This window comes from Erythrolamprus reginae, chromosome 2 (assembly GCF_031021105.1).
Source record: "Erythrolamprus reginae isolate rEryReg1 chromosome 2, rEryReg1.hap1, whole genome shotgun sequence".
Taxonomy (NCBI): Eukaryota; Metazoa; Chordata; class Lepidosauria; order Squamata; family Dipsadidae; genus Erythrolamprus; species Erythrolamprus reginae.
The window spans coordinates 34,973,167-35,000,845 of record NC_091951.1 but is presented as its reverse complement, the minus strand read 5'-3'; the positions used below and the strand labels follow the sequence as shown (position 1 = coordinate 35,000,845).

The window sequence follows — 27,679 nt, the reverse complement described above, 5'->3', positions numbered from 1 at the left end:
ACAAATCTAATAATTAAAAGAAAGCATCTAAAAACCTGTCATTTAAAAAAACCATGCAACACAAGCATACCATACACAAAACTCTGTAAGCCTGGGGGAGGTGTCTCAATTCCCCCATGCCTGGCAATATAGGTGGGTCTTAAGCAATTTACGAAAGACAAGGAGGGTGCAGGCAGTTCTAATCTCTGGGGGGAGTTGATTCCAGAGGGCTGGGACCACCACAGAAAAGGCTCTTCCCCTGGGGCCTGCCAGATGACATTGTTTAGTCGATGGGACCCAGAGAAGGCCAACTCTGTGGGACCTTATCGGCCACTGGGATTCGTGCGGCAGAAGAGGGCCCCAGAGGTATTCTGGTCCGATGCCATGTAGGGAAACTGATTGGCAGCCAATTCAAGCCACAGAATATTTTAGAGATATGGGTGAACCTAGGTAACCCCACAATAGCTCTCACAGCCGCATTCTGCACGATCTGAAGTTTCCGGACACTTTTCAAAGGTAGCCCCATGTAGAGAGCATTGCAGTAGTCAAACCTTGAGGTGATAAGGGCATGAGTGACTGTGAGCAATGTCGCCCTGTCCAAATAGGGCCGCAACTGGTGCACCAGGTGAACCTCCAAGATCCCTACCAACTTGTTGTTGTGGTTGTTGTTGTTGTTGTTGTTGTTGTTGTTATTATTATTATTATTATTATTATTATTATTATTATTATAATTATATTATTATTATTAGTAATCCCAGGCTAGAGTTCAGGATGGAGAACATCTGTGCAGCCATTATGTATTTCCCTTTCATGCTCAGGTAAGTGGGGACCAGTGGTGGGTTGCTATCAGTCCAGTCTGGTTCTACTAACCAATAGTAGCAGCCTCGGTCTTCTTCCACCCGCCCTGGATGCTTTGATCCATGCGCAGAAGCATCGCGCACAGGGCCACCATCAGGAATTTTGGGGCCCCATACAGCCTAAGTGTCTGGTCCCCCCCGGCCATTTTAAAACTACTGCCCCCCAAATCCCGTGCCATGCCCACCATGGCCACACACCCTGGGCAAGCCCTCCCCTGGCCCTCTGAGGTCAAACACAGCCCTGATGTGGCCCTCAATGAAATTGAGTTTGACACCCCTGGCCTAGAGGCTAAATCCTATGAACAAGGGCTAAGAGAATGAGTATGTTTAGCTCAATAAATAGAAAACTGAGGGGAAATATAATAGTAGTTTCCCAATCCTTAAAGGGCTGCCACAGAGCAGATGGCATCTATTTATTCTCCATGCCACCTGAAGGTAGTACAAGAAGCAATGGGCAGAACCTCACCAAGAAGAAATGCAATCTGGAAATAAGGAAAAACTTGGGACTGGGCGGCATAGAAATAATTAATTAATTAATAAATAAATAAATAAATAAATAAATAAATAAATAAATAAATAAATAAATAAATAAATAAATAAATAAATAAATAAATAAATAAATAAATAAATAAATAAATAAATAAACAAACAAACAAACAAACAAACAAACAAACAAACAAATAAATCCTTCTTTTTTATTAAAATAAATTAATAGAAACATAGAAACATAGAAGACTGATGGCAGAAAAATACCTCATGGTCCATGTAGTCTGCCCTTATACTATTTCCTGTATTTTATCTTAGGATGGATATATGTTTATCCCAGGCATGTTTAAATTCAGTTACTGTGGATTTACAAACCACGTCTGCTGGAAGTTTGTTCCAAGGATCTATTACTCTTTCAGTGAAATAATATTTCCTCACATTGCTTTTGATCTTTCCCCCAACTAACTTCAGATTGTTTCCCCTTGTTCTTGGGTTCACTTTCCTATTAAAAACACTTCCCTCCTGGACCTTATTTAACCCTTTGACATATTTAAATGTTTCGATCATGTCCCCCCTTTTCCTTCTGTCCTCCAGACTATACAGATTGAGTTCATGAAGTCTTTCCTGATACGTTTTATGCTTAAGACCTTCCACCGTTCTTGTAGCCCGTCTTTGGACCCGTTCAATTTTGTCAATTATAATTTTAAAAAACCAAAATCCATTACTATTAAAACTAAAACAACCAGCAAAACTATTAATAAAAACAGGTGAGGGCTGGGGGGTTTTCTGTTATTATTTAAGTGCTTTTACCATATGCTTTAAATCAAGAATCACTTCTCTCTCTGTTTCTCTCTCTTTTCTGTCATTCTCTGCCTCAATCATTTTCTCATTTCTCTTTTTTTCTCCCCTTTTTTCTATCATTTCTCTCTCTCTTCCTTCCACTCTTCTCTCTCTCTCTTTCTTCCTCTCTTTCACTCTCTTCCTTCCTCTCTCATCTCTTTCTTTCTCTTTCTCTCTCTTGCTTTCTTTCTCTTTCTCTCACTCTCTTCCTTCCTCTCTCATCTCTTTCTTTCTTTCTTTCTTTCTCTATCTTGCTTTCTTCCTCTCTCTTCCTCTCTTCCTTCCTCTCTCATCTCTTTCTTTCTTTCCTTCTCTCTCTTTCTCTATCTTGCTTTCTTCCTCTCTCTCACTCTCTTCCTTCCTCTCTCATTTCTCTCTCTCTTTTTCTATCTCTCTCTGTCTCTTTCTCAATCTTACTTTCTTCCCCCCCTCTCTCTCTTTCTTTCTATCTCTCTCTGTCTCTTTCTCTATCTTGCTTTCTTCCTCTCTCTGACTCTCTTCCTTCCTCTCTCTTTCTCTCTCTCTTTCTCTATCTTGCTTTCTTCCTCTCTCTCTCTCTATCTTTTTCTCTCTCTTTCTCTATCTTGCTTTCTTCCTCTCTCTGACTCTCTTCCTTCTTCTCTCATCTCTCTCTCTTTTCTTTCTCTCTCTTTCTCTATCTCTCCCCCTCTCTCTCTCTCTCTCTTTTTCTCACTTTCCCTCTCTTGTTTTCTTTCTCTCTCTCTCTTGCTTTCTCTCTCACACTCTTTCTCTCTCTCATTCTCTTTCTCTTGCTATCTCTTTCTCTACCCCTATTTCTCTCTCTCTCTCTCTCTCTCTCTCTCTCTCTCACTTTCTCTCTATCTTGTTCTGTCGTCGCTCTCACTCTCTCTCATTCTCCGGAGGCTGGCGAAAGTAATTTTCAATGTCGGGCGCGCGGGCTGACGCGCGCTCTCCCCATCCCGCTGCTGCCAGCACAACCCGGAAAATTCAAAGTAAGAAAAACCTTTGCTCTTACTTTGAATGTTCTGGGCAGGCTAGCAGGGAGATGGAGAGAGCGCGCGTCAGCCCGCACGCCCGACATTGAAAATCGCCTTCGCTGGCCGGCGGCCCCCGCTGTGAGAATGCCTGCAGAGAGGAAAGAGAGGCAGAGTGGGCGGGCGGGCGAGGGCAGCGGCGAGTAGCCACGGGGGCACAAGGGGGCTAGAGGCACGGGGTGCGGGGGCGGCGGTGGTCGCGGCTTCGTGCGCGCCCTTGGAAAAGGGTGTGCGGGGAGGCCTTTTGGGGGACACTGGCGCACGCGTGCGAAGCCTACAACTTGCGCTTGTGTTAAATTTTGTTTCTTTCCTAAGCAGCCTTCTGTGTAAAAAAATCCATTTGGGAACGACTCGTTCCCAAATTGACTTTTTTCACAGAAGGCTGCTTAGGAAAGAAACAAAATTTAACACAAGCGCAACTAACACAAGCGCAACTGCCACCCCGAAGGGGCTCCTACCTTCGCCGCACGCTTTATTCTGGGACTGGAGGACCGCGCTGCCAAAGGCTCCGTCGGGGCTTCGAGTCCTGCCTCGCGAGGGCTAGAGGGCCTGCCTTTTTCATTGGTGAGGCAGGCGGCCGGCAAGAGAGGGCCGGTACTGCGCATGTGCGAGGAGCTGCTCATTGGGCACAAATTACTGTAGGCTCCAGGAGGCCGGCGGGCAAAACCGGGGGCCCCTCATGGCCGGGCCCGTGACACCACTCCCAGTAGTACCGCCCTATCGGCGGCCCTGATCGCGCACACACATGAACTGGTACTGATGAAATTTAGAATCCATCACTGTTGGGGACAAAGGAGATCCAAACACTGCAGAAGACCAGCATGCTGAAGGTGATCCACTTAGTATCATTAAAAGTCCCTGGCAGTTTTCAGGTCAAGAGAGCCACCATGAAACAGATAGCAGTCAAAAAGCCTATATTGACCTTATCTAATTATTATGTTGACCTTATCTAATGACTGTTTTCCATCTATGGAAGGAACAATCTCCACCCAGGAAGGTAGGTGGTTAAGGAGCATTGAAAAGATACTATTCAAGCCCATATCAGGTTCAGTCCTGTTTAACCTCCCAGACAGTCACAGACTTCCAGGTTCTGGGGGACCTACCTAATTTGCCAGTTTTTTTTCTCCCACAAAGTGGGAGAAACATAGCAGTTCCTGAGTGTGGCGATCAAATTTTGCAGGAATCACATCTACAGTAGCAGTAGTAAAAAAATTGAATCCTACCACTGAACTAATTTTCCAGGCAATATATATATATAACTGATTTAGTTATTGATTTACTCTTCATCAAATGATTTTGGAGGATGCAATGGAGAGAGGTCTCAGGTGCACACTTAGCATAAAATTGCATGCTTGTACATTATATAGCATTAAGCATGGGCTCAGGTCCACAAATTTTATTTAGCCCTTCACCTTCAGCATTGTGATATTATTTATTTTTTTTATTTATTACTTAGATTTGTATGCCGCCCCTCTCCGAAGAGCACCATCTAGCATTATCTCTTGGTTCCCTACTAGATACCTTATGTAAGAGACAGCAAATGTCATCACATCAGGAGGAGGAGGAGGCACAGTGGTTAGAATGCAGTATTGCAGGCTATTTGTACTGTTTGCCAGCTGCCTGCAATTTGGCAATTCAATTCTCATCAGCTCAACGTTGACTCAGCTTTTCATTCATCCTTCCAAGGTCTGTAAAATGAGGACCCAGAATGTCAGAGGAAATGTGTGGACTCTGTAAACCACTTACAAAGGGCTGTACAAGCACTGTAAATTGATATATGTCTGCTACTGCTATTGTGAAGATTTATTTATTTATTTATTTATTATTTGGATTTGTATGCCGCCCCTCTCCGAAGACTCGGGGCGGCTCACAACAAGTGAAAAACAATCCAATACAATTCAATTAATTAAAATATTATAAATTTAAGAAAATCCCCTATACTAACATACACACATACAAGCATACCATATATAACTTCAACGTGCCCAGGGGGAGATGTTTAGTTTCCCCATGCCTGACGGCAAAGGTGGGTTTTGAGGAGTTTACGGAAGGCAGGAAGAGTAGGGGCAGTTCTGATCTCCGGGGGGAGTTGGTTCCAGAGGGCCGGTGCCGCCACAGAGAAGCTCTCCCCCTGGGGCCCGCCAACCGGCATTGTTTAGTTGACGGGACCCGGAGGAGGCCCACTCTGTGGGACCTAATCGGTCGCTGGGATTCGTGCGGCAGAAGGCGGTCTCGGAGATATTCTGGTCCAGTGCCATGAAGGGCTTTAAAGGTCATAACCAACACTTTGAATTGTGACCGGAAACTGATCGGCAGCCAATGCAGACTGCGGAGTGATGGTGAAACATGGGCATACTCGCAGCTGCATTCTGCACGATCTGAAGTTTCCGAACACTTTTCAAAGGTAGCCCCATGTAGAGAGCATTACAGTAGTCGAACCTCGAGGTGATGAGGGCATGAGTGACTGTGAGTTATGAGTCCCGGTCCAGATAGGGCCGCAACTGGTGCACCAGGCGAACCTGGGCAAACGCCCCCCTCACCACAGCTGAAAGGTGGTTCTCTAATGTGAGCTGTGGATCGAGGAGGACGCCCAAGTTGCGGACCCTCTCTGAGGGGGTCAATGATTCCCCCCCCCCGGGTAATGGACGGACAGATGGGATTGTCCTTGGGAGGCAAAACCCACAGCCGCTCCGTCTTATCCGGGTTGAACTTGAGTCTGTTGACACCCATCCAGGCCCCAACAGCCTCCAGGCACCGGCACATCACTTCCACCGCTTCGTTGACTGGGCATGGGGTGGAGATGTAAAGCTGGGTATCATCGGCATATTGATGATACCTCACCCCATGTCCTTGGATGATCTCACCCAGCAGTTTCATGTAGATGTTAAATAGCAAGGGGGAGAGGACCGACCCCTGGGGTACTCCACAAGGGAGAGACCTCGGAGTCGACCTCTGACCCCCCACTAACACCGACTGCGACCGGCCAGAGAGGTAGGAGGAGAACCACTGAAGTACAGTGCCTCCCACCCCCAACCCCTCCAACCGGTGCAGAAGGATACCATGGTCGATGGTATCGAAAGCCGCTGAGAGATCGAGGAGCACCAGGACAGAGGATAAACCCCTGTCCCGGGCCCGCCAGAGATCATCCATCAACGCGACCAAAGCGGTTTCCATGCTGTAACCGGGCCTGAAGCCCGACTGCTGGGGACCTAGATAATCGGCTTCTTCCAAGGACCGCTGGAGCTGGAGTGCCACCACCTTCTCGACAACCTTCCCCATAAAGGGAAGGTTGGAGACTGGACGATAGTTGTTAAGTACGGCTGGGTCCAGGGAAGGCTTCTTGAGGAGGGGGCGCACAAGCGCTTCTTTATAGAGTGATGGAAAAACTCCCCTCCCCAAGGAAGCGTTGGTAATCTCCTGGGCCCAGCTCCGTGTCACCTCCCTGCCGGCCGAGACCAACCAGGAGGGACACGGATCCAGTAAACAGGTGGCGGAACTCACAGCTCCAATGGCCTTGTCCACTTCATCAGGTGTCACCAGATCAAACTCTTCCCAGACAGGTGGACAAGTACGTGCCCCAGTCACCTCGACTGACTCGTTGTCAGTCGACTCTGTTTTACAATTGGAGTCGAGATCGGCCCGGATCTGAGCGACTTTATCAGCGAAAAACGTGTTAAACTCCTCGGCACTACTCTGCAAGGGCTCCCCAACTCCCCCCTGGTTAAGAAGGGAGCGGGTCACCCTAAACAGAGCGGCCGGGCGGGATTCCGCTGATGCAATCAAGGCGGCATGGTACGCGCATCTTGCCGTCTTGAGCACCACTTTGTAAGTCTTAATAAAAGCTCTTACAAGTGTTCGATCAGATTCAGACCTACTCTTCCTCCATCGCTTCTCTAGACGTCTCTTTTGGCGTTTCAACTCCCGGAGCTCCTCGTTGAACCATGTCAGTAATGGGCCATTGTTTCAGATTGATGACCCAGGGAATTTTGATTAGATCTTCTTTGTAACCATGAAGACTGATAGTCTTCTACATTTTGAAAGAAAAAAGACATTTAAACCGAGGCTCCAATAGGTTGTTCAGTATGTCGTGATCTGGAGTTAACCATTCTTTTTCGGGGTATTTTATTTTTATTTTTCTCCATACAAACTTTTTCAATACATTTTAAAATAGTTTCAAAATATAATAAAAACAGTATTGAGTTAGTAGGTTAATTATAGTTAATCTCTCCCCCTCAAAAAAAGTTATTAGTTCCCTATTATTACTTCCAGTATCAATTCACACACACACCCAACCTTGACGTCTAATTTTGTCAACTAGATATCTGATTTTCTTCTAACTGAATTCAAACTTGATTTCCTTTAAACCTTATTAAATTAATATCCTTATCCTTTAGTAATTCAGGTATGCCACAATGCCTACTCCTCCTTCTTATGTATTCTCCAAAACCCAAAACCCAAAAGAAGACTTTATCAACTAAAAATAATAGAAAAAAAGGGAAGTTGTAATTCAGAAAAGGAAGAAAAATCAAAAAAAATCAAAGAAAGAACCAAACTCTATTATTATAACAATATAGAAATTAATCAAACCATTATTTTAAATGCAGTTAACCATTCTAATGTATCTAGCCTTCATTGAGGAAGATGGCCTCATTCACACTGGGCAAAATAAGAAGGAATTATAATGGCCCACTGCCTAGTTCAAGAGTGGGTTTTTTTTCACATTTTAATCTTTAGAATCTCAAGAATAAGTTTAGAGACCAAAAATAATCAGACTTCCATGAATTGTTTCTTTCTCGACTCTCAAATTAGAATTATTCTCCTGAGTAAAGGCACTTTTATGGCAATGATCGTTCTCTATTCCCCTTCTAATTATTAAAATAATCATTATTATTTCTTCTCAATTGAATAAGGTTTATGAGATGTTCACCACAACAATTAGTTGCCAATCAATGTGACAACAAAAGGGATACACAACATGTGATAATCCAATTTGTAACAGCCTCCTGTGATGAGAGCAGAGTTTGGGGTAAAGCTGGGAAAATACTTTAGCAATCTGATATTGCAGATAGCTCTCCAAATCTGGGGACAAACTGGACCTTCTTCACTATAGTTGTGGTCTTTTATGATCTCAGAGATTTAGCTCTGTGCCAAAGAAAGAACTTGCAGTATAGTGTATGTCAAATGTTGCTGTTGCTGTATATACAGCTCTTTCTGCTTCTGCTTCTGTCTCAAATTCCCTGTGTCAGTATGCTGATGAAATGTCCATTAAAGGTGATAATAGAAGAAAAGGACTGGTTCCATTACTACAAGCCAGGAGACTACTGGATTACTGGAATAATGTCTGGAATCGGAGCTCGATTGTACCAACTTACATTCTCCAAGCCTCCAACACACCAGTTGAAAAGGTAATTGTCAGCACGTCCAAGGATTCTGGTGATTGGTTTTATCTGCTCCAATGTTTTTTCTAGGAATGATCTCATTTTGGAAAGGCAAGTCATTATTGCTCATCCAAATTTGCTTTAGAGGAAAGGCTCCTGGGGAAGACTCCAGGTCTTAAGCATAAAACGTATCAGGAAAGACTTAATGAACTCAATCTGTATAGTCTGGAGAACAGAAGGAAAAGGGGGGACATGATCGAAACATTTAAATATGTTAAAGGGTTAAATAAGGTTCAGGAGGGAAGTGTTTTTAATAGGAAAGTGAACACAAGAACAAGGGGACACAATCTGAAGTTAGTTGGGGTAAAGATCAAAAGCAACATGAGAAAATATTATTTTACTGAAAGAATAGTAGAGGCTTGGAAGAAACTTCCAGCAGACGTGGTTGGTAAATCCACAGTAACTGAATTTAAACATGCCTGGGATAAACATATATCCATTATAAGATAAAATACAGGAAATAGTATAAGGGCAGACTAGATGGACCATGAGGTCTTTTTCTGCCGTCAGTCTTCTATGTTTCTAACCTGATGATTTTGTAAAACCTGAGTTTTCAAAGTTTCTTTTTAAGTTCTTGTTAACCTCAACACTGGGAAACACTGGGCTCTGCCAATGTCCCACAATGAATCTTGCCTGGATGGATTCTGCCTGCCTTCAAAATGATTGCCTTGGGACTGTGGAGAATCAGCACCTTATTCATTCATATTTATTTTATTTATTTATTAACAATAGTTAAACAGTAACTCCCAATAAAGTGATTGGATTTTTGGACTTTTCTTCCCTTTCCTTACATTTGCTCTATAATTCCTACCACCCTCTCCACTCTTTCTTTCTCCTGTTCCTTTCAGTTTAAATAAAAAGGGATACAAAATAAAAAGGATAAAATTCAAGGAGGGGAGAAACTTTATGTGACAAGCTAATGTTTAGTCACAGAGGAATCACGTTAAATGTAGTTAACAGCAGAATATAGGGGAATAACTCTAAAGCCATGAGTATTCTGCAACAAATCTCTAGGTCTAAAGAAGGCTTGTTGAAGAGATATCCATCTTCAGATAGGTAATACCTCTTGCTAATTCAACACTTGAATTTAGCAGTTTGTCATCTGCAGAGTGGTATAACAGGAAGAAATCATGTCATATGATCACAATACAATTGATTCCCCCCCCCCCCCTTCTGGAATCTGGGTATGTTTTTCCTATTGCAGTAAATGAGGTTTAATGTATAATTTTAGTAGAGCTGTGTGTGCGTGCATGTGTGTGTGTCTATAAACATACACTTTATATAGTAGATATTGTATTTTTTGTGCTCCTGTGTGTAATATGTATGTACAGATATGGCAAATATGCATAGAATTAAATAGTATATTTTGGATATTCAGTAATAGTAAATAGGGAAATTGTATCTCTTTGAGGCGAGGAGAGAACAAGCACACTAATCCTAATCCAAACCCTTGATGTGCATGATGTCAGGTTAACCACTTTTAAGCCAGTCACATGATCCATTAAGCCACCCCACCTGGTCAAATGATCATCAAGCCACTCAAACCTGGTCACAAAGTCACCAAGCCATACCCACAAAATAAGCCACACCCACAGGGTGGTAGTAAATTTTTTTGCAGTTCTTCACTGCTATGAGTATATCTACTCTGGTGCCTGTGTGTAACAGTATGGTTTTATTTACATTTTATGGATTATTGTGAACTGAAATGAGTGCAAACAGGTAAGTAAATAAAACAAGTGCTTTGGTTTTGCAAATGTTTGTTCTAACCAGATTGAAACAGTTAAAATAGTAAGAAACAACCACATTTTCTTTTTGAGTAAAAGTATCTCCCCAAGTCTGCGGAGAGGGGTGGCATACAAATCTAATAAATAAATAAAATAAATAAAATCTCATTATCTTTTTTGACATTGCACCAAATAAAGCTGTTGTAAGCTGCACAGAGTCCTTCAGGAATTGGGCAGCATAGAAAAATCAAATCAAGTTAATTAAATTAAAAATTTAATTAAAATTTAATTAAAATTTAATTAAAATTTAATTTAATTTAATTTAATTCAATTCAATTCAATTCAATTCAATTCAATTCAATTCAATTCAATTCAATTTAATTTAATTTAATTTAATTTAATATGCATTCATGAAAATCCAAACTGAAGATGATGAAATTTCTTATGTTGCAGTGAGAACATCTTCTACCACATTCTGCCCTTCTTGTTGGCTGTTCATGAAGTCAACCAGAATTCAAGACTTTTACCCAACATCACCCTGGGCTACAACATCTATCAGAACTTTTTCAGTGCAAGAATGACATATGCGGCCATGCTGGATGTGCTGTCTACAGGACAGGAGAATGTCCCAAATTACAGATGTGGAAGACAAAAGAACCTGCTGGCGATTCTTGAACAGATGGATTCTGAACTCTTTGATCATGTTTCCAATGTCTTGAGCATCTATAAAATTCCTCAGGTGTAAAACCAAATAAAATTAATTCCATGCATCATGTGCGTACTCGAGTGCGCACTTTAACTGGTAGTAAAGGGTTTTAGAACCCACCACTGATGTATGTATGTATGTGTAAATATAAATGCGTGCACACACACACATACATACATACACATGCACATATACATATATGTATATACACATGCATACACACACACATATATGACTGTGCCATTGTATATGTATGTCTATATATGTATGTATGTATATGCATATACATATATACTGTATATGCATAGGCATAGGTATTCATGTATATATACGTATACAATACACACACACACACACAGTGTACAGGTAACCTTGAAGTTACCAATATAATAGAGCCTGCCAATTACATTTGTAACTCGAGAATCCATTTGATTGAATCACATTAAATAAATGTTATCCTTCCCTAATTTGCCTAGAGAATTTGCTAATTGAATGCACAAGTCATTAACCCCTTCATGGCTCAGGGCCAGGTTATCTTGGAGACCGCCTTCTACCTCATAGTTCCCATCAACCGGTAGGACATTGTCATAAAATATATGTGCATTGAATCAGCAACTTTTAAACATTTTGAAAATTTATTGACCAATTCAGATTTTTTACAGAATTATAGAATAAAAAGCCCAACTCCTTACATTGAGGAGAATGGTCAGAACACTACAGACAAATTGATGTCCAATTTTTCCTTGAAAATATCCAGCAATGGAACTCCAGAAGGCAGACTATTTCAACTCTTCATAACTCTCACAGTGAGAAATTCCTCATTTTTATAATCTTGAGACAGAAATGAAAAAAAATCCAAAAGAAAGATATGAAGAAAAAATGAATAGATCAAGATAGCTAGAGGGCACCTCCCGAAAGCAGCTTTCACAAATCTTCTCTAGTGTACAAGACAGAAGAAAGTATATTATAATATTCTTTCTTATTTTATAATAATAATAACAACAGAGTTGGGAGGGATCTTGGAGGTCTTGGTTATCCAACATTTACTTTAAAAATTCTAGTGTTGGGGCATTCACAACCTCTGCAGGCAAGTTGTTCCAACTGTTCTGACTGTCAGGAAATTTCTCCTTAGTTATAAGTTACTTCTCTCCTTGTTTAGTTTCCACCCATTGCTTCTTGTTCTGCTCTCAGGTGCTTTAGAGAATAGGTTGACTCCTTCTTCTTTGTGACAAACCCTGAGATATTGGAACACTGCTATCATGTCTCCCCTGGTCCTTCTTTTCATAAATCTAGCCATGCCCAATTCCTGCAACTGTTTTTCATATATTTTAGCCACCAGTCCCCTTCTCTTCTCTGCATTTTTTCTAGAGTCTCAATATCCTTTTTGCATCGTGGTGACCAAAACTGCAGTATTCCATGTGTGACCTTACCAAGGCCTTATAAAGTGGTATTAACACTTCACATGACCTTGATTCAATCCCTCTGTTAATGCAGCCTAGAACTGTGTTGGCTTTTTTGGCAGCTGCTGCACACTGCTAGCATTCATTCATTCATTCATTCATTCATTCATTCATTCATTCATTCATTCATTCATGTTGAAAGGGATCTTACAGGTCATCTACACCTCCTCAGTCAGATGGCAGTACATTGGATCATTCACAACCTCCGCTGGCAGGCCATTCCATTGGCTGATCACCCTCACCATAAGAAAGTTCTTCCTTATTTCCAGGTTGAATCTCTCCTTGTTCAGTTTCCAACTGTTGCTCATGGTCTGGTCCTGTGGTGCCCTGGAAAATAGTGTGATCCCCTCCTCTCTGTGGCAACCCCTCGAGTACCTATATACTGCTATCATGTCCCCCCCTGGCCCTCATTTTTGCTAGACTATCCATGCCCAGTTCCAGCAACCTCTCTTCATATGTCTTGGTTTCTAGCCCCTTTATCATTTGGGTTGCTCTCTTCTGTAACTTTTCCAGCATTTCTATGTCCCTTTGAAGTGAGGTGACAAGAATTGAATGCAGTACTCCAGGTGTGGTCTGACTAGGGCATTATATAGTGGTATAAGTACTTCTCTAGTCTTGGAGTGTATCCCTCTGTTGATGCAGTTTAAGATTGTGTTGGCCTTTTTAGCTGCCGCTGCACATTGTTGGCTCATATTTCCTTGGTTATCCACCAAGACTCTGAGATATCTTTAACAGTCACTAGTGCTAAGTTTGGTTTCTCCCAGTTTGTATATGTCTCTTGTTTTTTCTTGCCTAGGTGTAGGACTTTGCTTTTCTCAATATTGAATATCATTTTGTTAATTTGGGCCTGCAGTGTTAATCTATCAAGATCTTTCTGAATTTTGAGCCTATCCCTATTTAAATGGTTGTCCACTAGGACCCTCTCACAGTTACTACCATTGAGCAATGTACCACATATACTGTACCTTTGCATTTTGTTTTTGTTGCCTAAATACAGAATCTTACTTTTTTCACCGTTGAATTTCATTTTGTTCGATAGTGCCCATTGTTCAAGTTTGTCAAGACCCTTCTGTATTTTGCACCTGGAGTGTTGGCTATTCCTGCCAGTTTGGTGCCATCTGCAAATTTGATAAGTTCCCGATCTAGAGCCTTGGGTTACTCCATTGCATACATCCCTCCAGATGTAGTTCCATTAAGCACTACATGTTGAATGTGGTTTAATAATTCAGTTTTGAATCCATCTGGTGGTGTTGCTGCCCATCCCACATTTTTCTTCTATATTTAGTAGTAGGTTATGATCTACTTTGTCAAAAGCCTTACTGAAGTCCAAGTAAACCACATCAACAGCATTCCCCTGGTCCACTAATTTTGTCACTTTTTCAAAGAATGCTATAAGATTAGTCTGGCATGATCTGTTTTTGACAAACCCAATTTGGCTTTTAGTTATTACTTTCTTTGCTTCTAGCTGTTCATTGACTCGTTGCTTGATTATCTTTTCCAAAATCTTCCCTGGTATTGAGGTCAGGCTTAGAAACATAGAAACATAGAAGACTGATGGCAGAAAAAGACCTCATGATCCATCCAGTCTGCCCTTATACTATTTTCTGTATTTTATCTTAGGATGGATATATGTTTATCCCAGGCATGTTTAAATTCAGTTACTATGGATTTACCAACCACATCTGCTGGAAGTTTGTTCCAAGGTTCTACTACTCTTTCAGTAAAATAATATTTTCTCATGTTGCTTTTGATCTTTCCCCCAACTAAATTCAGATTGTGTCCCCTTGTTCTTGTGTTCACTTTCCTATTAAAAACACTTCCCTCCTGGACCTTATTTAACCCTTTAACATATTTAAATGTTTCGATCATGTCCCCCCTTTTCCTTCTGTTCTCCAGACTATACAGATTGAGTTCATTAAGTCTTTCCTTCTTTCCTGATATGTTTTATGCTTAAGACTTTCCACCATTCTTGTAGCCCGTCTTTGGACCCGTTCAATTTTGTCAATATCTTTTTGTAGGTGAGGTCTCCAGAACTGAACACAGTATTCCAAAGGTAGTCTCACCAGCACTCTAGATAGCGGGATCATAATCTCGCTCTTCCTGCTTGAAGAGGTCTTAAAGGTCTGTAGTTTCCTGGATCGGTTTTCTTTCTCCTTTCTTGAAGATGGGAATTACATCAGCTCTTTTCCAATTCCCTAGTAATTACCTGTTGCTCCAGGATCTTTGAAAGATATAGTTCAGTTATTCTGAGATCTTGTCTGCCAGTTCCTTCAGAACCTTATGGTGTAATCTATCTGATCCTGGTGATCTGAACTCATCTAGGGTGCACAGGTGTTCCCTTACCACCACCACCCCCATTTTAACTTGTGTTCCTAATATGTTTTTTGTGGTGCTGTTTTTGATAGATTGGGCTGTTTTTTCCCTTTGTGTAAAGTCAAATGCAAAAAAACGTGTTAAGTAGCTCTGCTTTCTCCCTGCTGCTTGTCACCTTCTTGCCATTTTCTCCCTGCAATGGACCAATTATTTCCTTGACTTTTTTATGTTTTTAATATGCTGGAAGAAGATTTTTTTGTTACTTTTTGTTATTTTAAACTGGAACTTGGCACAATGCCATCTGTTTTGGGTTATTTTCTTAAAGTGAGGTTATTAAACTGACTTCTGCATTTCAAGTGTTTGAAAGAAATTCAGCCAATGAAAGAGTATACATAGAAATATTTGCTATCAATTATATGAATGAAGCCAATAAAATAATATACCAATATTAAACAATTGCTGTGGGAGGGATATAACAAACAATATTTCAAACCCCACAATTAAGTAAGCAGTTATAATCTATGAAAAATTAATATGTTTATCAGTTTTTTTTAAAAATATTCCACTATAGCAATGATGATGTCACTTGTGTCAGGGGCTCCTTTGGTGGCCTGAATGCTCTGCCAGCAAAAATAGGCTCTCAAGCTCTGTTTATGGCTGGGACTAGTGGTGGGTTGCTACCGGTTCAGAGTGATTTGGGAGAAACATTAGCGGAAATATGGCATGGTTCCCTCAACCGGTAGTGATCTCTGGCTGATCATACCTCCAAATCAGTCCCCCCACTAAGATGCTCACCTGCCTCACGTTTACCACACATACATCCAACTGCTTCCTGCATACATACAGATAAGCATTCATGCTAGCCTACCCCTCTCCCTGTTATCCAGTGCCTCCCAAAGCCGCTGGCATTACAACTGTGGTGGGGAAGCGGGGGCTGCTCAGCAAGCTACAAAGCTTCCTGGGCCATCAATAGAATGATTTTACTGCCTTTCTTTGACCCAGGGCTACCCCATATTTTTCAGGGATTTAAATGCATTCAATGTCTATAATCCAAACCATAAATATGTGTGTGTTTATTTTGTACATCAGGTTGCATAAGTCCAGCTTAATATGCTATTCCTGGTATGTATTGTTTTGTATACAGTGAAAGATGCACTCTTGTGATCTTTGACTTTTAAGCTTGCTATCAAACATCAACCATAATACTAATTACTGTTTTGGACAATGTGCAGGTTGTATTACACAAATGGTTATTCTATATGTGAAATTATGACTGAAATATTTCTGCACCTATATTGGTTCTTGCTGTCAAGAAATTTCCCCTTAGATTTAGGTTGCTTCTCTCTTTGTTCAGTTTGCATCCATTGCTTCTTGTTTTGCCTTCTGGTGCTTTAGAAAATACATTGCCACTCCTTCTTTCTGGCAGCTTCTTAAAAGCCTGTTTCCTTTCATACTCTTGGGCAAAGCATGTGAGCCATTTCCTCCTTTCAGTGGTCTATGAAAGTACATTTATAATATGTAGATAATAAAGTTGAAAACAGATGGACAACATTTTTATAGAACTCTAGATATATTGAGGCTGGGTGTGACAAGGAGTGGCTGAGAGGGGAGCTGCTAGGCAAGTTACCCCTTGACCTGAGTGACAATGAGTTTGCCATTCCCACCCAGTCATATAACCACAAAGCTTCAAATATGGAATAACATGACCACAAAGCCCCAGCCATCTAGTTGCATGGCCACAAAGTCATGCCCACTATCACATGACCATCAAGTAACACTCACAAAATTAGCCATGTCCACAGAAATAGTAGTAAAATAAATTAGAAACCAACCCTGACTGGGATGACCTCCTGCAACGCTCTGCCAGCTAAAATGGAGCTGGGGGTGGGCTCTGCATGGCCCCTGCAAGCTTTTTTTTTTTTTTTTGCTGGGACAGCCTCTTGCAACCTTCTGCCAGCTGAAACAGAGCTTTGGAGGGCCATGTGTGACCCACTGTAGCTCCATTTTTGCTGGTGGAGTCACTGCAGGGTGGCCCTTTGCTATTTCCAAGGTGGCCCCATGGACCAGATCTAAGCACCCCAGGTTTTGAGTTTGATACCCCTGGATTAGAGTCTCCTTCTTAAACAGGTGGTTGGACTAGAAGGCTTTCCAGCTATATTCTGATTGACTAATTTACTGACCCACAGGGTTATAATGTGACCAGAAGTGTGTGCTCTATGAGAACCACCCATGAACATTACCCACAGATAATTCAGAGCTCCCTGGTTTCAAAGGGAGCATACAAGACAACAGGACAGAACATCAAGGGAATTAGCAAAATTCATGTACCTGTCATTTGAAACTTCTCTCAGCAGTGGGGAAAGGCCCTTAGATTTACCATCTGACTTTTAGCATTAAAACTGACACAAACTACCAATACCTTCTCTTTGATCTTAGATCAACTATAGTGTCATCAACCAGATGGCTGAGCAAAATCATCATTTTCCTTTTTCATATCGGATGACCCCAAACCAAGAACCTTCTTATCTAGCAATCATCAAGCTGCTCCTGGAGTTCCAATGGACGTGGATTGGCCTCCTTTCTAAGGACAATGAAAGAGGAGAAAAATTTAAAAGACACTTGGAAGTTCTCGCTCTAAAAAATGGGATTTGCATTGTCCTCTCAGGAACCGTCCCAGAAGCAAATATGCAGACAAGTGCTGGAGAAGCTCTCACACAAGAAAAAAGGGAAATGTTCCGTTCTCTTATCATGAGTCAAATAAAAATTATAGTATGCCAACTGGATTCTCAAAGCTCAGGAATGTTAGCAGCAGTAATACAAAAAATTGATATGACTAATAAATCCATTGTGGGAAGAGTGTGGATTGCAACAACTTTGACAGCTTTAAGTGTAGGTATTTTTGACCTCTGGGTTGATCTCCAAAATAAAAACGCTTTGTTTTCCTTCCTCATCCAGACAAAGAGAAGGACTCAGTATTATGACTTTAATTCTTATGCATCTATGGTCCTATTCTATGGAAAGGAAGCATTCCAATGTTTTTATTCAACTCCTGTGTTATCTAAGAAAGTTTGGAAAAAATGCAGAGAAAATGAGAATTGGGAATTCCCACCCCATGATGTGATTACAAGAATCCTGTCTCAGGATTCCTCCAGTATTTCCCAAATAATTCAAATTGTGGCCTGGGTCCTAAGTATTGCCTCTTCCTTCCAACAGAGTAAGAGGAGAATGCAAGTTGGATACCACCAACCACCCCAGGTTGTACAGCCATGGCAGGTAAGTCTTCTCCTTTGAGGTTCCATTGATTCTCCCCTTCCAATTCCTCAATATTAAATTAGTTGTAGAAATGGGTGAGATATTCCAAAGAGCAGTTGCCCAATTTGTGATACAGTGATACCTTGTCTTACGAACTTAATTGGTTGCAGGACGAGGTTCGTAAGGTGAAAAGTTTGTAAAACGAAATAATGTTTCCCATAGGAATCAATGAAAAAGCGATTAATGTGTGCAAGCCCAAAATTCACCCCTTTTGCCAGCCAAAGCGTCCGTTTTCGCACTGGTGGAATTTCCTTGAGGCTCCCCTCCATGGGAAACCCCACTTCCGGATTTTGCCATGCTGCAGGGGAATCTCAGCAGGGGAATCCCACCAGCATGAAAACGAGTGCTTCAGCTGGCAACGGAAGTCCAGAGGTGGGGTTTCCCAGCGAGGGAAGCCTCATTGAAATCACAGCATCGCAAATCTCCTGCTCTGTCATTTCAATCCCTATTATAACTTTTAATTATGCCACTATTATATTTAAAAATATTACCTTTCTATCCATCATCTCTTGTCCACTTTCAAGCTTTAATTGTTCTTTTCTTAGCTTGCCTCCCGTTCTCTCTTGGATCTTTATCTCTTTCTAATTAGAAACATAGAAACATAGAAACATAGAAGTCTGACGGCAGAAAAAGACCTCATGGTCCATCTAGTCTGCCCTTATACTATTTTCTGTATTTTATCTTAGGATGGATATATGTTTATCCCAGGCATGTTTAAATTCAGTTACTGTGGATTTATCTACTACATCTGCTGGAAGTTTGTTCCAAGGATCTACTACTCTTTCAGTAAAATAATATTTTCTTATGTTGCTTTTGATCTTTCCCCCAACTAACTTCAGATTGTGTCCCCTTGTTCTTGTGTTCACTTTCCTATTAAAAACACTTCCCTCCTGGACCTTATTTAACCCTTTAATATATTTAAATGTTTCGATCATGTCCCCCCTTTTCCTTCTGTCCTCCAGACTATACAGATTGAGTTCATTAAGTCTTTCTTGATACGTTTTATGCTTAAGACCTTCCACCATTCTTGTAGCCCGTCTTTGGACCCGTTCAATTTTGTCAATATCTTTTTGTAGGTGAGGTCTCCAGAACTGAACACAGTATTCCAAATGTGGTCTCACCAGCATTCTATATAGTGGGATCATAATCTCCCTCTTCCTGCTTGTTATACCTCTAGCTATGCAGCCAAGCATCCTACTTGCTTTCCCTACCGCCTGACTGCACTGTTCACCCATTTTGAGACTGTCAGAAATCACTACCCCTAAATCCTTTTCTTTTGAAGTATTTGCCAACACTGAACTGCCAATACAATACTCAGATTGAGGATTCCTTTTCCCCAAGTGCATTATTTTACATTTGGAAACATTAAACTGCAGTTTCCATTGCTTAGACCATTTATCTAGTAAAGCTAAATCATTTACCATATTACAGACGCCTCCAGGAATATCAACCCTATTGCACACTTTAGAGTCATCGGCAAATAGGCAAACCTTCCCTACCAAACCTTCCCCTATGTCACTCACAAATATATTAAAAAGAATAGGACCCAGAACAGATCCTTGTGGCACACCGCTAGTAACCTGACTCTGCTCAGAATACTCGCCATTAACAATAACTCTCTGATGTCTACGCTTCAGCCAGCTGCAAATCCATTGAACTATCCAGGGATTAAGTCCAATCTTCACTAATTTATCTATCAGCTCTTTATGTGGAACCGTATCAAAGGCTTTGCTGAACTCCAGGTAGGCAATATCCACGGCACCACCTTCATCCAACACCTTTGTGACATAGTCAAAGAAATCAATGAGATTAGTCTGACATGATTTGCCTTCAGTAAAGCCATGCTGATTTGGGTCTAATAAGTTATTGTTTTTTAGGTGCTGATTTATCCTCTTTTTGAGTAGAGTCTCCATCATTTTAACTACAACTGATGTCAAGCTAACTGGCCTGTAGTTACCAGCTTCTTCTCTACTGCCCTTCTTGTGAATAGGCACAACACTGGCCATTCTCCAATCCTCAGGAACTTCTCCTGTTAACAAGGATTGGTTAAACAAATCAGTCAGGGGGGTAGCAATGACAGATCTGAGTTCTTTAAGAACTCTGGGGTGGATGCCATCTGCACCCATTGCCTTATTTATCTTTAATCGTTCAAGTTCTTCTAAGACATCGGCTTCTAAGATCACTGGAGCTGAATCTGTACAGCTGGAAGCAATGCTATATCCCTCTATAGTATTATTTTGTAAGGTGTCTTTTGAGAAAACTGAACAGAAGTAGCTATTGAAATGGTCAGCGATCTCCTTATTCCCATTAATGCATGTATTATTCCCGGTACTAAGCTTTGTGATGCCGCAGTTTCTTGGTCAGTTTAAACATTTCTCCCTTCTCTGCCCTATTCCATTATCTAGTTTCCAAATTATCTAGTCTTGCCCCTGTTTCTCTTCCAAAAAAGTCTTCTTGCAACTCCAGTTCCTCTTTTACTTCACTTAAGATACCACTCCCCTAATTTGTTTCATCAGTCATTAATATTTTTGTTTTTATCTCCTTCTCGTCATTTTGTTTTATTTGTTGGTTTGTCTGTTCTGTTTTTTCATTCTCTCCTTTATTAGGCTTCTCCTCTTTGCCTATTTGCTATGGAACTCTGACAGTGAGTTAAAGAGAGATGATAGAGAAAAAAACCTCCAAAGTTAAACAACCTGTACTTTTTGGGATGCTTTTGGACAGAAATAGCTCTATGGTGACAATGTGATTTTCCAAATTAATACAAGCATCAGAATATTCCAGCAATCCTCAACCCTTGATTGTGATGATAATAATAATAATAATAATAATAATAATAATAATAATAATAATAATAATAATTTATTAGATTTGTATGCTAGTCTACAAGCTAAGGAGTTCAGCTGGATTGTTTGTTCTGGATTAAAATTGGACTTTGATGGCTAAAAGTTTCTAACATAGCAACAAGATATAAATCAAAGCATCTTCTGAGGACCACAAAAGGTTCATTCACACATCTCCTGAACTAATGGATATGCTTCCATAGCTATTGTTTGAAAGTGATCACTATGCAATTTTTGTTACATTCCTAGCCCAAAGTTAAATTTCACAAACTTCATCTAGATCAGGACTGATGGTAAAATTGTATTTTCCATCTTCTCCCATTACAAGTTTTCCCATATCTACAAATGGTCTTGCCTCAGATAGGCTGTGATGGTGAAGCAGAAAAATATAGAACAAAAAACATAGAATAATAAGAGTTTTAAATGACCTCAGAGTTTTTCTAGTCCAACCCACTAATTGAGAGGAGACCCTATACTTGTGATGGCGAACCTATGGTACATGTGCCACAGGTGGGATGCGGAGCTACATCTAAGAGCACACCAGGCATTACCCTATATCAGCTCCAGCACGCATGTGTGCACTGGCCAGCTGGTTTTGGCTTTCTGGAGGGTGGGGAGAGGCCATTTTCATGCTACCCATGCTGCAGAAGCTGTGGATGGCAAAAAACAGACCCAATGGACCTACCGTAAATTCAGAATCAAACTTCCAGTAGGCCTGTTGGGCTATTTTTTACCTTCCCCACACTTCGGGAAAGTATCCTGAAACCTGAGGAGGGCGAAAAATGACCCAACAAGCCTACCAGAAGTCTGGAGGCTTCAGTGAACCATATGGGGGGAGGCAGCACATGGGGGTTGTGTGTGTATTGCATGGGGGATTATGGATGTGGACATGTGTGTGCTGTCACATGCACACATGTCCTTTTGGCACCCAAGCAAAAAATGGTTCGCCATCACTGCCCTATACCATTTCAGACAAATGGTTGTCTGGGTCTCATTTTGAAACCCTCCAATGATGGAGCACTACAACTTCTGAAGGCAAGCTATTCCATTGGTTGATTTCTCTCACTGTTAGAAAATTTCTCTTTAGTTCTAGGTTACTTCTCTCCTTTGACAGTTCCCAACCATTGTTTCTTGTCTTGCCTATTGGTGGGTTGGGAAATGTTTTGACCCTCTCAGAGGTGGGTTCCTCCTGGTTTGGACCAGTTCACCCAAACCAGTAATGACCCACTGGTGATATCATAATGATGTCACGGAACTGGTTCTGCTAGGTGCTGGTTCATAGACGCTACCATCTCTTTTTTTACATTTATTTTGAATTCTTTTGGGTGAAAAATTGGGGGGAATTTCCCCCCAGTTTTTTCCCTCTGTGCATATGCAGAAGCCAAGGACAATCTCATCTGTCCGTCCATTACCCTGGGGGGAGAATCATTGACCCGCTCAGAGTGGGTCCGCAACTTGGGCGTCCTCCTCGATCCACAGCTCTCATTAGAGAAATATCTTTCAGTTGTGGCGAGGGGGGCGTTTGCCCAGGTTCGCCTGGTGCACCAGTTGCGGCACTATTTGGACCGGGAGTCACTGGTCACAGTCACTCATGCCCTCATCACCTCGAGGCTCGACTATTGTAATGCTCTCTACATGGACTACCTTTGAAAAGTGTTCGGAAACTTCAGATCGTGCAGAATGCAGCTGCGAGAGCAATCATGGGCTTTCCCAAATATACCCATGTTACACCAACACTCCGCAGTCTGCATTGGTTGCCGATCAGTTTCCGGTCACAATTCAAAGTGTTGGTTATGACCTATAAAGCCCTTCATGGCACCGGACCAGATTATCTCAGGGACCGCCTTCTGCTGTATGAATCCCAGTGACCAGTTAGGTCCCACAGAGTGGGTCTTCTCCGGGTCCCGTCAACTAAACAATGTCACTTGGCGGGACCCAGGGGAAGAGCCTTCTCTGTGGCGGCCCCAGCCCTCTGGAACCAACTCCCCCCAGAGATTAGAATTGTCCCCACCCTCCTTGCCTTTCATAAGCTGCTTAAAACCCACCTCTGCCGCCAGGCATGTGGAAATTGAGATACTCTTTCCCCCTAGGCCTTTACAATTTTATGCATGGTATGTATGTATGTATGTTTGGTTTTTATAATAATGGGTTTTTAACTGTTTTTAGTATTGGATTATTATTATATGCTGTTTTATTACTGTTGTTAGCCGCCCCGAGTCTGCGGAGAGGGGCGGCATACAAATCCAATAAATAAATAAATAAATAAGTAAGTAAGTAAGTAAGTAAGTAAGTAAGTAAGTAAGTAAGTAAGTTAGTTTCTGGCACTGCCCATGTGTCACCATCTTGTTTTTGGCTTTTTTATGAGGGGATTATTGGTGGCAACAAAGGCAGCAACAGCCCCGGCACATACCCCTCCTCTCCCAACATGTCTTCTCCTTCACCATGGGCTCCAGGAGGAGGAGGGGATCCTGTCTCCCCCATTGGATAATGGACTAAATTTCACTGTGCTGCATGAAATAGCCTTTTTCATTCATCAAAGTACATTTCCTTTTGGTGCTTTGAGCAGCAGCACAGTGAAATTTAGCCCACTTCCCAATGGGGGTGGTGCTGGGGGTGCACCATGCATGGCAGGAAAGAGGTGTGATTTAAAGTGACTGGGCTCCAGGAGGAGGAAGGGATCCCATCTCCCCCATTGGGAAATGGGCTTAAAGGCTGTTTCACATGGCTTTTTAATCCCACAAATGATGGCAAGAAATATGACACACGTAGTGTGGGCTGACCTCCATGGCAGAAAAAGAGGAAGAGATAGGAAGAGGAAAAGGGAAGAGAGAGAGAGAGAGAGAGAGAAAGAGGAAGAAACAAAGAAACAGTGAAAAAAGAGGAAGAGGAAAAGGAATGAAGAAAGAGGGAGGATGGGAGGAAGAGAGAGAGATATAAGAAAAAGAGAAAGAAAGAAGGAAAGAAAGAAAGAAAGAAAGAAAGAAAAGAAAAGAAAAAGGAAGAAAGGAAGATAGAGAGAAAAGAAAGAAAAAAGAGAAAGAAAGGAAGACAGAGAAAGAAAGAAAGAAAGAAAGAAAGAACGAACATAGGATAAAATAATATATATTTGATATTCAGTAGTAGTAAATAAATAGACAAGAAAATTGTCACATGATCATGAAGGCATGCCCACAAAACAAGCCACACCCCAGAACTGGTAGTAAAAATTTTTAGAACCCATCCTACTTAGAGGGCCATGTTCAATTTGTCATGATCTTTTTGGATCTTGAGCTTGTCATCTGGGGTGTTGTCTAGTCCTGCCAGTTTAGTGTAGCCTGCAAATGTGATGAGTTCCCCTTCAATTTCCTCGCCTAGATCTTTTTTGAAAATATTGAACAGTGCTAGGCCTAAAATGAAAGCTTGGGGAACCCCGTTGCTTCAGAGGTGGGTTCCTCCAGTTTGGACCGATTCATCCAAACTGGTAGAAACTTGCTAGCAATGTTACAATGATATCACCAAACCAAATTGATCAGTACCAGTCCATGGGCACCGTTATTTTTTTAAAAAAAGAAATTAGATTTTTTTTTGAGGGTGGGAATTCTGCACATGACAGAAGCCGAGTTTTTAGCACTGTGCATGTGTTGCTATTTTGTTTTTAGCTTTTTAAAACAAATGTGGGAGTTTTTGCATTGCACATGCATGCACGGGCACAGGAGGAAGCAAATCAAGAGCAAGGTAAGTTGGAACCCATCCCTGCATTGCTTACTTACTTCCATATGGATGAGATTCTGCAAAGGACTACATGTTAAATATTATTTTTCAGCCAGTTACAAAGTCACTTAATGTGGTGTTATCTGTTCCATGTTTATATGAAAAAGAGCTCTAAATTATTGGAGGAAGACTGAAAGAAGCTGCCCAAGAAATGCTGAATCAATCTGTTTCAGACTCTAGTGCTGATTTGAAAAGGTTGAATTATTCAGAGTACATCCAGAATAATAGCAAGAAAAAAATTGAATAAAGGCTCAAATTGTCCTGTTTTTTCCCTATGTTGCTGCAGCTTCATCGGTTCCTGAGAAACTTCCAACAGCATAATATTTCCAGAGATGGGCTTTCCTTTGATGAAAGTGGAGTTCCTATTGGTGACTTTGATATCATGCACTGGACATCAGTTTGGAACAAATCAGATGCAGGGATGAAAATTGGGAGCATAGAAAGACAAGCTTCCTCAGAAGTCAAGATTTCTGTCAATCAAAGTGCCATCCAATGGCCAACTTTATTTAACAAAGTACTTGTGGCTGCTTGGATTTTGCACTTCTAATTGTCTCCATATGTGGAAATTTTTCTGCTCAGAAATAATTCTTATTGATCCCAATTGAAATAACTTATTGAGAAATTAAAGCATTAATTTAATAGAGATCATTTTACAATAATCTATTGCATACTAGTAACTGCTGCATTGTATTGCGGGACTTGCAATCTACATTATTGAACTGGGATATATTGCCATAATTTATAAATTATTTTGTTTTCAGTAAGAAAAAATTATATCATTCTCATACATACCCTAAAGAGAAGCAACTTTTGCAATGGAACTACTTTCCTTTGGAAAGAAGAATAAGGCAATGAGTCTGTTTTGGAATCTACAATGGACATTGATACAGAAAAAGAATGACCTTTAATTTTCCGCTTACAAGTATAATAATTAAAGTTCATGACACTATTCCTTGACTTATTTTGCTCAATGTGCTCCTGAGGGTCTGGAAGCCAGTGAGTTCAGTAAATCCTTCTAATTCATATATTGCCCTGACTAATATTTCTATTTCTATTTAGATGGTGCCTTATTCCAGATGTACAGAAAGTTGCTCCCCAGGTTATGCCAAGCTTGTGAGAGAGGGAGCCCCAGTTTGCTGCTACGACTGTTCCCTCTGTGTGGAAGGAACATTCTCTAGGCAAGAAGGTATAGTAGGTGGATCCAAAACAACAACAAAAAACAGGATGCAATCAAAATTATCTGTTGATTTTTTGGTGGTATTTGATCAAGAAGCAAGAAAAACATATTTCTTGAAGGCATCCACAAACTTTTCAAAGATTGGGCAATATCACCAAATTTAGTTTAATGATGGGAGCATTAAAATAAATAATGAAAGGTTGCTAATCTCTATTGTGTTGTTACTTTTATGCTTGGTTTTGGGAAAGAGGACAAGTATTGAGAGCTGATAAACACATTAATATTCAGCCTTTAAAAAAAAGTGTTGATTTTTAAAACTAATGTTGTGTCATATGAATAGCTCTGGGCATAAATATTATACTGTATTATTCCTTCAAGATAATATCAGAAATCATATGGTTTTCATGCTCCTACAGCTGCAGAAACAGATACATGCTAACCATTTTTTCCAGATGCAGTCCATTGTGAAAAGTGTCCAGATGATCAGTATTCTAGTAAGAAGCGAGATCAGTGTGTCCCCAAAAGTATAAGCTTCTTATCCTATGAAGAATTGCTGGGACTCATCCTGGCTTTTTTTGCCATTGCTTTGTCCCTAACAACTGCCTTTATTCTGGGAATCTTCATGAAATACCGAGACACTCCCCTAGTCAAAGCCAACAACTGTGAACTCACCTACATCCTCCTGCTTTCACTCCTGTTTTCTTTCTTGACCTCCCTTTTATTCATCGGTCACCCTGTGAAAATGACCTGTCTCCTTCGACAAACTATTTTCAGTATTGTTTTCTCAGTTGCTGTGTCTTCCTTGCTGGCAAAAACTATAATGGTGGTGGTAGCGTTTCTGGCCACAAAGCCAGGCAGCAGCATGAAGAAATTGCTGGGGAAGAGTCTGGCCAACTCTATTGTTTTATCCTGCTCTGGTATTCAAGTAGGCATCTGTATGATATGGCTAGGAATCTTCCCCCCATTCCCAGATTCTGACTTTCATTCCCAACCAGAACATATCCTGCTGCAGTGCAATGAAGGCTCTGTCACCATGTTCTATTCTGCTCTTGGTTACATGGGTTTTTTGGCTGCCATTTGTTTCTTGGTGGCATTTCTGGCTCGAAATCTGCCAGGGGCCTTCAATGAAGCCAAACTGATCACCTTCAGCATGTTGGTTTTTTGTAGTGTTTGGATCTCCTTTGTTCCCACATATCTGAGTACCAAGGGGAAATACATGGTAGCCGTGCAGATCTTCTCCATCCTGGCCTCCAGTCTGGGTTTACTGGGCTGCATCTTTATCCCCAAATGCTACATTATTATCCTGAGACCTGCCATGAACACCAAAGAACATCTAATGCTAAAAAAACTTTAAGTTTCCTTATGCTGATATCTATTTTTGTACAGTTTACATTGTATAAAATCATATACTTTGAAATAATGTTTTATGTGTTGCAGCGTATCTTTCTTCATTCCATGTGGATTTTGAATTATAATAATTGAATAGTAAAGTTTCTAAAAACAATTCAAACAATTTGAATTAATCATATCCTTCAATTGCCACAAGTTTAATTGGTGCCGTCTGAAAACAATAGAGCAATTTAGGTAAGATATTCATTTTAACTGCCAAAATTCTTCCCATCAACAATATTTGTAGTTTAGACCAACTTATTAAGTCTTTTTGTATATCTTTTAAAAATTTCAAATAGTTATCTTTCTTTATTGATGTACACTTTGCTGAGATCCAAATTCCTAAATATTTGATTTTTTAAAAAATTTCCATTACCTTTTCTAATTCTTCT

General features: G+C 40.9%; 1 protein-coding gene across 1 annotated transcript; it reads left to right on the top strand.

Annotated features, from left to right (window-relative positions):
* Positions 1-750: 750 nt before the first annotated feature.
* LOC139159327 (vomeronasal type-2 receptor 26-like) lies at positions 751-27,252 on the top strand. Its single transcript, XM_070736649.1, has 7 exons — positions 751-797; positions 8,425-8,583; positions 10,794-11,079; positions 17,256-18,092; positions 25,008-25,235; positions 25,781-25,907; positions 26,351-27,252. The coding sequence occupies exons 1-7, from the start codon at positions 751-753 to the stop codon at positions 27,250-27,252; spliced, it is 2,586 nt and encodes an 861-aa protein (XP_070592750.1).
* Positions 27,253-27,679: the final 427 nt, after the last annotated feature.

What these genes read in the sequence shown, in the direction of transcription:
- LOC139159327 (XM_070736649.1), top strand. Translation starts at nt 751, where the DNA reads ATGGAGAACATCTGTGCAGCCATTATGTATTTCCCTTTCATGCTCAG. An exon ending in GCATCTATAAAATTCCTCAG is followed by an intron (nt 11,080 to 17,255) that starts GTGTAAAACCAA and finishes CTTTGATCTTAG; the next exon opens with ATCAACTATAGTGTCATCAA. An exon ending in AGGTTGTACAGCCATGGCAG is followed by an intron (nt 18,093 to 25,007) that starts GTAAGTCTTCTC and finishes ATGTTGCTGCAG; the next exon opens with CTTCATCGGTTCCTGAGAAA.